This window comes from Sinohyriopsis cumingii, unplaced genomic scaffold (genome assembly GCF_028554795.1).
Source record: "Sinohyriopsis cumingii isolate HCF-2022 unplaced genomic scaffold, ASM2855479v2 utg001510l, whole genome shotgun sequence".
NCBI lineage: Eukaryota > Metazoa > Mollusca > Bivalvia > Unionida > Unionidae > Sinohyriopsis > Sinohyriopsis cumingii.
In genome coordinates, this window is record NW_028316007.1 from 571,175 (window position 1) to 583,325 (window position 12,151).

A 12,151-nucleotide genomic window follows, 5' to 3' on the forward strand; every position below is an offset into this window, starting at 1 on the left:
TTGTAGCATGTACAAAGGAATATCCATGACTTGAAATTAAGCATTTTGTAGCATGTACAAAGGAATATCCATGACTTGAAATTAAGCATTCTGTAGCATGTATAATGGAATATCCAATGCTTGAAATTAAGCATTCTGTAGCATGTACAACAGAATATCCATGGCTTGAAATAAAGCATTCTGTAGCATGTACAACGGAATATCCATGGCTTGAAATTAAGCATTCTGTAGCATGTACAACGGAATATCCATGGCTTGAAATTAAGCATTCTGTAGCATGTACAATGGAATATCCATGGCTTGAAATCAAGCATTTTGTAGCATGTACAAAGGAATATCCATGACTTGAAATTAAGCATTCTGTAGCATGTACAACGGAATATCCAATGCTTGAAATTAAGCATTCTGTAGCATGTACAATGGAATATCCATGGCTTGAAATTAAGCACACTGTAGCATGTACAACGGGACCAGGGTCTATATATATTCTATTACAAATGAAGAGCAATATCCATGGCTAGAACTGCAGATACAATTTAATGTTCATCTTACCTTTTCCAATTATTTATCTTTTTTCAAACTAACATAGAAAATAAATTCAAAAAGTATACATTACATTCTGGTCCTATGTTTTTCACCTTCATTAACATAATAATATAAACAATATGGTTACTGATTCTAGTAAACGGCAATGAAATTTGACCGTTTTCATGGATGACAAAAATGGCTGCAATGAGTGAACATTACCATTTATGGATAATATGAATCACCTGAATCAATGAAAACTGCCATATTCATAGACAATATGAATGGCAACAATGAGCACAACCTATCACATTGATGGATAACATCAATAGCTGCAATGAGTGATAACTACCATATTGATGGATAACATCAATAGCTGCAATGAGTGATAACTACCATATTAATGGAAAACAAAAATGGCTGCAATGAGTGAAAATTACCACAGTGATGGATAACATCATAGCTGAAAATAAGCAAATATTATATTGACGGATAACATGAATGGCTGCAATGAGCAGAAACTACAATACTGATGGATAACATGAATGGTTGCAATGAGCAAAAATTATAATATTGATGGATAACATGAATGGCTGCAATGAGCAGAAACTACAATACTGATGGATAACATGAATGGTTGCAATGAGCAAAAATTATAATATTGATGGATAACATGAATAGCTACAATGAGCAGAAACTACAACATTGATGGATAACATGAATGGTTGCAATGAGCAAAAATCACCCCGTTGATGGAGAATATGAATGGCTGCATCTGTGAAAATGCTGACAAATGTACTTCTCAAACAATTTTACAAATATTTAGATTATCATACCTGAGCAAATGTAAAGACGAGCGAGCGGGAAGAGGAGAGGAAACCATTTCAAGGTAAAAAGTGACAGAGGCTCTTGGGCCAATATTTGTATTGAAAGCTCTCTCAACCTTTGCATTTAAAAAGTAATGTAAAAATTGGACATTTGGCATCAATTAGTTATTTCAGCATGACAAAATGGTTTGTTATACTGTCAGTAATAGAAATAGTATCATACTGTCAACAGACTTTCTCTCCTTCATTATCAATCTTATCAAGCCAAATTTTACACATACTTAAAGTATCATGTCTTAATTTTTACAATTTTAGTCAAGTTTTGTAGAAAGTAATTACATTTTGGCCATCATAGCTAACTCCCATTATCAGCAGGTGACACTGTTTTTGTAATGTATCAGCTGAACCAAGTGTGACTTTAAACTGATGCAACTGTATGTTTCACAGTTGGATTGGCATTGAAAAGAGCATGAACTGGTAACACAAGTGATGGGTGCTCATAGTACAAGGCTACAATTCAAAACAAATCATGCTGCAAGTCCAAAAAGGAGATAAAAACAATATCATCATGGATACACCCACCTCCATATATGTGAGGAACAAAATTGTCCTGACCACTGACTGCCATTTTCTGATAAAATTCACTGCATACAAACAATGCTCACAACAAGTGCTAAAAGAAATCTAAGTGATAAGACCCAGTCTTAATATAAAATCTTTTGAAACAACATTTGGATTGAGAAATAAGACAGGTGTATGGATGTTAAAGCATTTACTGGTATTATGTAGAATTCAGTCATTTCCTTGAAAATCAGTGACTAATTATGAAAAGATCATTTTGTAACTATTGATTTCTAAAATGGTATTTTTCCCAGGCATCACAATGTTGTGGGAGAAATACCTGAATCTGAAAATACAATTTCTGAAGATATGTTCATAATTTTATCAGCTTTAGCCTTTTGCTCTGATAACAGTCTTTTGTAAGTTGCTTTAAATCCCAGCAACAACAGCACCACAGAGAATGTTCCAATTCCATTTAAAGCTAGGTTGGGTACTGAAAATATAAAAATATAAAAATTCAATACACAAATTGAGTCAAACAGGATAAGGTCACACAAACAAGACATTGATATGTGCTCTCTCTTACCTCCTCTTTTTACTAATAAGAAGAATTTCAAATAAAGGAGAATCTTGATAGTTCAGTGTTGGCAGGGTTAAACACCTGGCATCACTCAAACTGGTGATGCGAATTGAAATAAAAGTCTATAGTTAAAGTCAATCTGATTGAATCTAGTTCTGAAAATCAAATTGCAAAATCCTTTAAAGGATCATGTTGTTTTCACTCTATTACCACAAGTAAAGCTTTTACCTCTCTGCAGAAACTACGGGCATAAAATGTTAATTCTGACAAAAAAATTAAATAGAGAAGGTTAAACAATCTATATCGACCCTGAAATACAAATATTAGACTTTCCCTAAATAAAGTTAAGTTAATATATATTATTTCTGTCCCTTAGCCTTGAACTTCTGCAGTGACATGAACACTACTAAACTTTAAAAAATACAAGAACATGCTCTGAGATTTGTGTATGATAACTTAGTCTCAGTGAAACCTTTAAGACCAACTAAATATCATAAGAATTCTTGTGAAAACCCAATGTCGATATGACATTCTATTCAGGAGAAGATGCAATAACAATATTTTCAAGATGGTTGATGTGGTGGCTTTATCAGATGTCAGATTGGAACAATTTTTATTTAGTACCAACTAAACATCAAAAGAAATCTGGTGAAAAGCCCCCTGTTGTATTGATCATCCATTCATGAGTAGTGATTTAAAAAAAATCAAGATGGTATACTTTGGCAGCTATATTGGATGTCCAAGAGGACAGATTTTCATTTAGGACCAACTAGATATCATAAGAAATCTTTTGTTGAAATACAAGCAGATTTTCAAGATGGCAGCCATTCTCATGCAGGACTAGCTAGGCATCATAAGAAGCCTTGTAGTGAAAACCACATGCTGATGTGACAATTCGTTCAAGATTTTCAAGATGGCTGCCATGGTGGCCATACTGGATGTCCAAGGAGCATCATTTTGGAGGACCATCTAGACTTTGGGATGAATGTCTGTGTTAAATTTGATGACAATCTTCAAAATTGCTTGGAAGGAGTATTGATAACGAACTTTAGCTAACAAACAGATAGATGACGGACAACAGGCTATCCCATAAGCCCTGCTGGTCTATGACCAGTCGCGGTAACTATAAACAAATCCAATGTGATACCAGGACTAGCAGGGTACTGGAAAGTTTGTGATCTAGAGTAAGTTTGTCAACCAATATAGTTGAAAAACAAAATTAAAATTAAACAAAAGAAAGACTAAATGGATAATTAATTAAAGTGTAAAGCCTTTTAAGCAGATAAGAACAACTTATAATGTATCAATGTATACCTCACATCACACTATCTTGACACCTTTAGCGTCATTTCCAATATACTGTCAACATGGAAGAAATTGCACATTATTGTTAAAAAATATTTATCTATTGGAATTACTAACCTGTCCAGTCCTGTGGGGTGAAGCCATTTGCTGATGCATTATCTGTTGCACAACCCGTGGGTAAATTTTTCTCGTTGTCTGGAAGTGGTTGTGCTATGAACTGCATCAGAAACATGTAGATGACTCCCTGAAACTGACTAGAGACAAAAATTCAAGTCATTAATCTAATTTCTTTCTCAGGTCAAAGTGACAATCTAGAATTTGTCTTACAAGGTACATCTGGAATCTTGTGCAAAACACAGTGGACTCATTTGATAGGCTAATGAGAATACACAGGTGAAAATGGCGATTTGCAAAAGTTACCAGTGCTATTTCCACCATCAGTTATTTCTCTTTCTGAAGGATGAAATCCTCCAGTCAAATAAATGAAACTAGTTTTTCTCTGACACAGATAACCTTTGAACATTTTGTGGTAAACATTCTAGATAACATTTAGATTTACATTAAAGCAAATGTAAGTTCAATTAGTGCATGAAAATTGCGAAGTCAGAGAGTAAATTTTTTTCTTTCTTTTTCTGGCCCCATTTTGTCATATGCCCTTGTTCTGTGAAAAATCTGCATCCAACAAGCAATTATCAAAACCATATACTGGAAGATACATTCTCATTTAATGCAAACCATTGCCATAAAACACGCTTGATGACGGATAGGTTCAGTTTAAGTGATTTTCAAGAAACCATTCCAAAATAATGAAAACTTGATGCAATCTGCCAATAGGACAATGCTCAAGCTTATCAAACAGCCTGTATCAACAGAGAGTTTCTTCTGGAAGACAATATTATTATTATGCTCTGGAAGACAATATTATTATGCTCTGGAAGACAATATTATTATTATGCTCTGGAACACAATATTATTATTATGCTCTGGAAGACAATATTATTGTTATGCTCTGGAAGACAATATTATTGTTATGCTCTGGAAGACAATATTATTGTTATGCTCTGGAACACAATATTATTGTTATGCTCTGAACATAATATTATTGTCATGCTCTGGAACACAATATTATTATTATGCTCTGGTAGATACTGTTATTATTATTATGCTCTGGAACACAATATTATTATGCTCTGGAAGACAATATTATTGTTATGCTCTGGAAGACAATATTATTATTATGCTCTGGAACACAATATTATTGTTATGCTCTGGAACACATTATTATTGTTATGCTCTGGAAGACAATATTATTGTTATGCTCTGGAACACAATATTATTGTTATGCTCTGAACATAATATTATTGTCATGCTCTGGAACACAATATTATTATTATGCTATGGAAGACACTATTACTATTATGCTCTGGAACACTATTATTGTTATGCTCTGGAACACAATATTATTGTTATGTTCTGGAACACAAGAGTATTATTATGCTCTGGAACACAGTATTATTGTTGTGATCTAGAACATAATATTGTTGTGCTCTGGAACATCATACTATTGTTATGCTCTGGAAGACAATATTATTATTATGCTCAGGAACACACTATTATTGTTATGCTCTGGAAGACAATATTATTATTATGCTCTGGAACACAATATTATTGTTATGCTCTGGAACACAATATTATTGTTATGCTCTGGAAGACAATATTTTTATTATGCTCTGTAACATACTATTATTGTTATGCTCTGGAACACAATATTACTATGATGCTTTGGATCACAATATTATTATGCTTTGAAACACAACATTATTACTTTGCTCTGAAACTCTTATTATAATTATGCTCTGGAACACTTATTATTATTATGCTCTGGAACATACTATTATTGTTATGCTCTGGGATGCTTATTATTATTATGCTCTGGAACACATTATTATTATGCTCTGGAACATACTATTATTGTTATGTTCTGGAACACAATATTACTATGATGCTTTGGATCACAATATTATTATGCTTTGAGACACAACATTATTATTTTGCTCTGGAATACAATATTATTATGCTTTGGGATGTTATAGTCACAACATTATTATGCTTTTGCCTTCCTTCTCAATAGATCAGGTATCATTTGAGCAACTATGGGATGAGCTAAGATGCCATTTGGCATGTAGATCTAGACATGGAAAATCCCACAGCCAGAATTGGCACTGGAGGAATATGCCCCAAAATATTATCCAAACAGTAGTCATCACTCTGAGACTCAGTTGTTTATCCTGTTTTACTGTTAAAAAACTTTAACTGTACTAATTTTTTTGTTAAAAGCAGTTGGTAAATTTCCTGAGCAATGCATTTTTTGTGGTTCAGTATATATTTTCAACCCTTATTCTTTTCCAATCAAGATTAATCCACTGGCCAAAGTTTGCCGGTCCATTCATTTGAATCTAGATTAGTCAGCCGGTCCAAACTTTCCAGCAGAAGTATATATACAAGCATATGAATGTCAGTCTGTGCTATTCTTGCTTTCATCCATACATAACATGATCAATCATTTCATGAATATTTATGGACCCTCTTCCCAAATTAAAAATACCAATACTTACCCTGAAATTATTGCTAAGCCTGCACTAGTTGCCTCAGCAACAGGGTAGGTAACTTCCACAGCCAACTCCATGCTGATTGGATAGATGGCAAAACCAAATCCACCAAACAGAGCTGCAGACAATGCTATTAGTACCTGCTGGTCTCTAAATCTGGACACCTGAAAGTAATTCATTTTGGACATTTTGTCTGAAGATGTAGCTAGAAGCCACAAAAATGATAGTATTCTACCATAAATGTAAACAATATGTAAAATATAGATTATTCGAACTTGTATAAGACATTAATGAGGTTTGGATGACTGAAGTTAAGATATACAGGTTTGTATTTGTATATGTTATAAATGTTTCAAGACATGGTATTAGTTCGTTTGCATAATATAGGTCAAGATAATACAAGCTCAACTTTATATTGTACAAACGCAATATGGAGGTTGTGAAATGCATCTCATATTTTTTAGAACATACTGCTGCTGTAAGGTTGTTTTGATGCTGGGTCACCATAACTTAAATACATCACCTCAGCACATTAATACACGAGTACAATGACTGGATTCTACCTAAGTTATCTTATCACAGATTGAAATAAGGAGACTGTACATTCCAGCTTTGAAGCACTTCATTGTAATGTTTTCTGTATATTGTGATGTCTGCCTTGCCATCTTGTGACACTCGCAATGATGTACTCGGTTACTTTGTGTTCATTACTTTTTTCCTTCTATGTATTTGGCATAATCTTCCCATTCTGCACTAAAACCACTGCTGAGAACAGACTTCAGCAAATACACTCTAAATTGTGTGTGAAGCAATTATCAAAGCATATGGTTTTCTCCAGGTTGTTTTTCACCATTAAATTTACAATTTTGTGACAGCACTAATCCTATCTAATGGAGGTAATACACCAAAAGGTGTATGCTCTAGAGCTTTTGGAGTGGATGGTGTCATATTTATGCATACAAACTCCATATATCAGATATAAATTAAGCTCAACTAATCCACTCCTTCCCCTCAAATCATATACCAAAGTATGTATACTAAATAGAGACAATAAGTGCAACTTGCTATCATAAAAGGTTTTGTCTCCAACAATGGTTTTTGAATGAAACATGTCTACTAAATAGAGACAATAAGTGCAACTTGCTGCCATATGGGTTTTGTCTCCAACAATGGTTTTTGAATGAAACATGTCTACCAAATAGAGACAATAAGTGCAACTTGCTGCCATATGGGTTTTGTCTCCAACAATGGTTTCTGAATGAAACATGTCTACTGATCATCTTTCCTACCATATGACATGATGAAGTCCATCAAAAAAAGACTGAAAGGCATGTTATTGTACCAATGTTAATTCCTTGCACATTTAACAGCATGTTATTGTACCAATGTTGATGCCTTGCATATTCAAAAGCATGTTATTGTACCAATGTTAATTTCTAGCATTTTTAACAGCATGTTATTGTACTATTGTTAATGCCTTGCATATTCAAAAGCATGCTATTGTGCCAATGTTGATGCATTGCATATTAAACAGCATGTTATTGTACCAACATTGATGCCTTGTATATTCAAAAGCATTATTGTACCAATGTTAATGCCTGCATAGTCAACAGCATGTTACTGTACCAATGTTATCCATGGCATCCGTCCGTCTACGGGAGACGATGGCATAGCTCCAAAGTACGCTTTAGTTTATCCTTCTTTTTAGCTCTCTTTTCAGCTTGCTTTATTCTTCTCTTTTCCTCTGCATTTTGAACTCCCTGCCTGACAGCTAGACGCCAGCTGGAACGGTTGTTTGCACAGCTCTCCCAGTCATTGACATTGATGTTTGCTGTCTTCATATCCTTCTTGCAAACATCTTTGTAGCGCAGATGTGGTCGTCCAGTTGGTCGTGCACCTTCTGCTAACTCCCCATATAACAGGTCCTTGGGAATACGACCTGGGTCCATTCTCTTCACATGGCCAAGCCAGCGAAGGCGCCTCTCGCTGAGTATGGAGAACATGCTGTTCATGTTGGCACGTTCTAGAACCTCTGTGTTGGGTACTTTGTCCTGCCACTGGATGTGCAGAATGCGCCGCAGACATCTCAGGTGGAAGCTGTTGAGTTTCCTCTCGTGTCTTGCATAGGTGGTCCATGTTTCGCTGCTGTAGAGAAGTGAGCTGAGCACGCACGCTTGGTAGACACGCAGTTTGGTCTTCTCTGTGAGGTTGGGGTTGTTCCAGACCCTCTGGTTAAGTCTGGCCATCACTGCTGCTGCCTTGGCAATCCTGCCGCCCACCTCAGAATCAATGGAGAGTGAGCTGGAGATGTTAGACCCGAGGTATGTGAAGTTCTCGACAACTTCCAAATTGTACCCATCGATGGAGACTGAGGGAGGGGAGTCTGTGTCCTGTGCCATGACATTTGTTTTCTTCAAACTGATGGTCAGTCCAAATTCCTTACATGCATGGGAGAGGCAGCATACCAGCTGCTGAAGTCCATCTTCCGTGTGTGATGTCAAGGCTGCATCGTCGGCAAAGAGCAATTCACGGATGAGTACCTCTGTGACTTTAGTCTTAGCACGGAGACGGGCAATGTTGAACAGCTTGCCGTCAGCCCTGGTATGGATGTACACTCCCTCGCTGCAGTCCTTGAATGCGTACTGGAGAAGCATGGAGAAGAAGATGGCAAAGAGCATCGGTGCAAGGACACAGCCTTGTTTGACTCCGCTAATGACTGGGAATGCTTCAGATGTTGCGCCACTGAAGCACACTGTGCTGTGCATGTTCTCGTGGAACGACATAATGACAGCAAGCAGACGTGGGGGGCAGCCGATCTTCTGCAGGAGTCTGAAGAGTCCACTCCGACTAACCATGTCAAACGCCTTCGTCAGGTCTATGAAGGCAATGTAGAGGGGCATCCGCTGCTCACGACACTTCTCCTGCAGCTGACGTAGTGAGAAGATCATGTCTACAGTTGACCTGCCAGCTCGAAATCCACACTGGGACTCTGGGTAGACGCAGGAGGCTAGGATCTGCAAGCGCGCCAAGGCAACATGGGCGAAAGCCTTTCCGACAATGCTGAGGAGGGAGATGCCCCGATAGTTGTTGCAGTCGCTACGGTCTCCTTTGTTTTTGTACAAAGTGATGATGTTCGCGTCACGCATGTCCTGTGGGATGTACCCCTGTTCCCAGCAAAGGCAGAGGAGTGTGTGTAGGGGCTGGAGCAGTGCTGGTTTTCCGCTCTTGAGGACTTCAGGCGGAATGCCGTCGCTTCCAGGAGCCTTCCCACAGGCAAGGCAACTGATGGCCTTTCCGAGGTCTTCCAGGGTGGGCTGTGTGTCTAGCTCCTCCATGACAGGCAGGTCTGGAATGGCGTCCAGGGCAGTTCCAGTGACATTGTTTTGGGTTGCATATAGTTCAAGATAGTGCTCAACCCATCGCTGCAGTTGTTTCCCCTGGTCTGTGATGACTTCGCCCGTCTTGGACTTGAGGGGGGCGGTCTTGTAGCTGGGGGGGGGGGGCTGTCGCCTTTTTGATACCCTCATACATTCCTCTTGTATCCCCGGTGTCAGCAGCTGTCTGTATACTGTTGCAAAGGTTCAGCCAGTAGGTGTTGGCACAGTGGCGGGAGGTCTTCTGGGCGTTATTCCTTGCAATCCTGAGGGCTTGAAGTGTTCTGGGGCTAGGTGCAGCCTTGTATGCCAGGAGGGCTTTCCTCTTTGCCTCAGTCAAGGGCTCCATCTCCTCCCAGTTTGCCTCATACCAGTCAACATTCTTTCGCTCCCTCTTCCCGTAAGCTGTGATGGCTGAATTGTACACAGAGTCACGGATATGGGACCACTTGGAATCAATGGTGTCATAAGGTGTCACTTTGGTGAGGGCTTCCTTCAGTTTGCTGATGAACTGCTGTGTTTTCTCTGGGTTGCTTGCACAGCAGGTGTTGATACGTGGGTGACCCTTCTTCTTGGCATGGTGCAGCTTCTTGGGTAATATTTGCACCTTGCTGGCCACGAGGGAATGGTCCGTGTCACAATCGGCACTGTGGTAGCTGCGGGTAAGGAGGACACTGGCCAGTTCTGCACGCCTGGTGATGACGAGGTCTAGCTGGTGCCAGTAGCGTGAACGTGGGTGTCTCCACGACACCTGGTGGATCTCCTTGCATTTGAAGAAAGTGTTGGTCACACATAGGTTGTGGGAGCAGCACATCTCCAGCAGTCGCTGACCATTCTCGTTGATCTTGCCCCTTCCGTAAAAGCCGAGACAGGTGGACCAGGCCTCATGGTCAGCTCCCACTCTAGAATTGAAGTCTCCTAGTAAGTAAAGGCTTTCATTGTTGGGGATGCTGGATATTGCCTGATCCAGAGCCTCATAAAACTTGTCTTTCTCCTCGTAGGTGGAGTAGAAGGTTGGGGCGTACACACTGAAGATGTTGACCAGGCCTAAGGATGTTGACAGCCGGAGGGCAAGGATTCTCTCAGTACCTGATGATGGAGGTTCAATGAAGGCGATTAGCGTGTTCTTGACGGCAAAGCCTACACCATGCTGCCTAGGTTCATCCAAGGGCTTCCCCTGCCAAAAGAATGTGTAATTGGCTTCCCTGATGGTGCCACTGTCAGCCAGTCGGGTCTCCTGGAGGCAGGCAATGTCGATGTTCAGTCGGGAGAGTTCTCTGTCAATGACGGCAGTCTTCCGTGCATCGTCGATCTGCTGTAGGTCAGTGGTCAATCCAGGACACATGGTCCTGATGTTCCAGGTTGCAAAACGAAGAGTTGGAGTCTTTTTATTTCTTCTTTTAGTCTTTCCTGGTGCAGAGTTTTGTGGCCCACTTGTCGAGATGGTTCTCTAAGCTCCACGCACCCAGTGAAGCAGGCAAAGCATGTATCTATGTATACCAACAGTAAGTACATGTCAAAGCATGTATCTTTGTATACCAACAGTAAGTACATGTCAAAGCATGTATCTATGTATACCAACAGTAAGTACATGTCAAAGCATGTATCTGTGTATACCAACAGTAAATACATGTCAAACCACCATATATGTGTGTACCAGCAGTAAGTACATGTCAAACCATGTATCTGTATATACCAACAGTAAGTACCTGTCAAAGCATGTATCGGTGTATACCAACAGTAAGCACATGTCAAAGCATGTATCTGTGTATACCAACAGTAAGTACATGTCAAAGCATGTATCTGTGTGTACCAACAGTAAGTACAGGTCAAACCACCATATCTGTGTGTACCAGCAGTAAGTACATGTCAAACAGTGTATCTGTGTATACCAACAGTAAGTACATTTCAAAGCATGTATCTGTGTATTCCAACAGTATGTACTTGTCAAAACATGTATTTGTGTATACCAACAGTAAGTACATGTCAAAGCATCTTTCTGTGTATACCAACAGTGTGTACTTGTCAAAACATGTATCTGTGTATACCAACAGTGTGTACTTGTCAAAACATGTATCTGTGTATACCAACAGTGTATACTTGTCAAAACATGTATCTGTGTATACCAACAGTATGTACTTGTAAAAACATGTATTTGTGTATACCAACAGTAAGTACATGTCAAAGCATCTATCTGTGTATACCAACAGTGTGTACTTGTCAAAACATGTATCTGTGTATACCAACAGTGTGTACTTGTCAAAACATGTATCTGACTGTGTACACTGACAGTGGTTATGACTCTTTCACCATAAGAAAAAGCTAAATCAATAATTTTATAAAATTTAGTGAAAAGTTTAATTATCAAAG

General features: G+C 38.7%; 1 protein-coding gene across 1 annotated transcript; it reads right to left on the minus strand.

Moving 5' to 3' along the window:
• Positions 1 to 518: 518 nt before the first annotated feature.
• LOC149772393 (heme-responsive hrg-13-like) lies at positions 519 to 6,595 on the minus strand. The gene is made up of 3 exons (XM_089947848.1): positions 6,414 to 6,595; positions 3,916 to 4,052; positions 519 to 2,406 (listed from the first exon to the last, which is right to left on the minus strand). The coding sequence occupies exons 1-3, from the start codon at positions 6,593 to 6,595 to the stop codon at positions 2,231 to 2,233; spliced, it is 495 nt and encodes a 164-aa protein (XP_089803974.1). The 3' UTR covers positions 519 to 2,230.
• Positions 6,596 to 12,151: the final 5,556 nt, after the last annotated feature.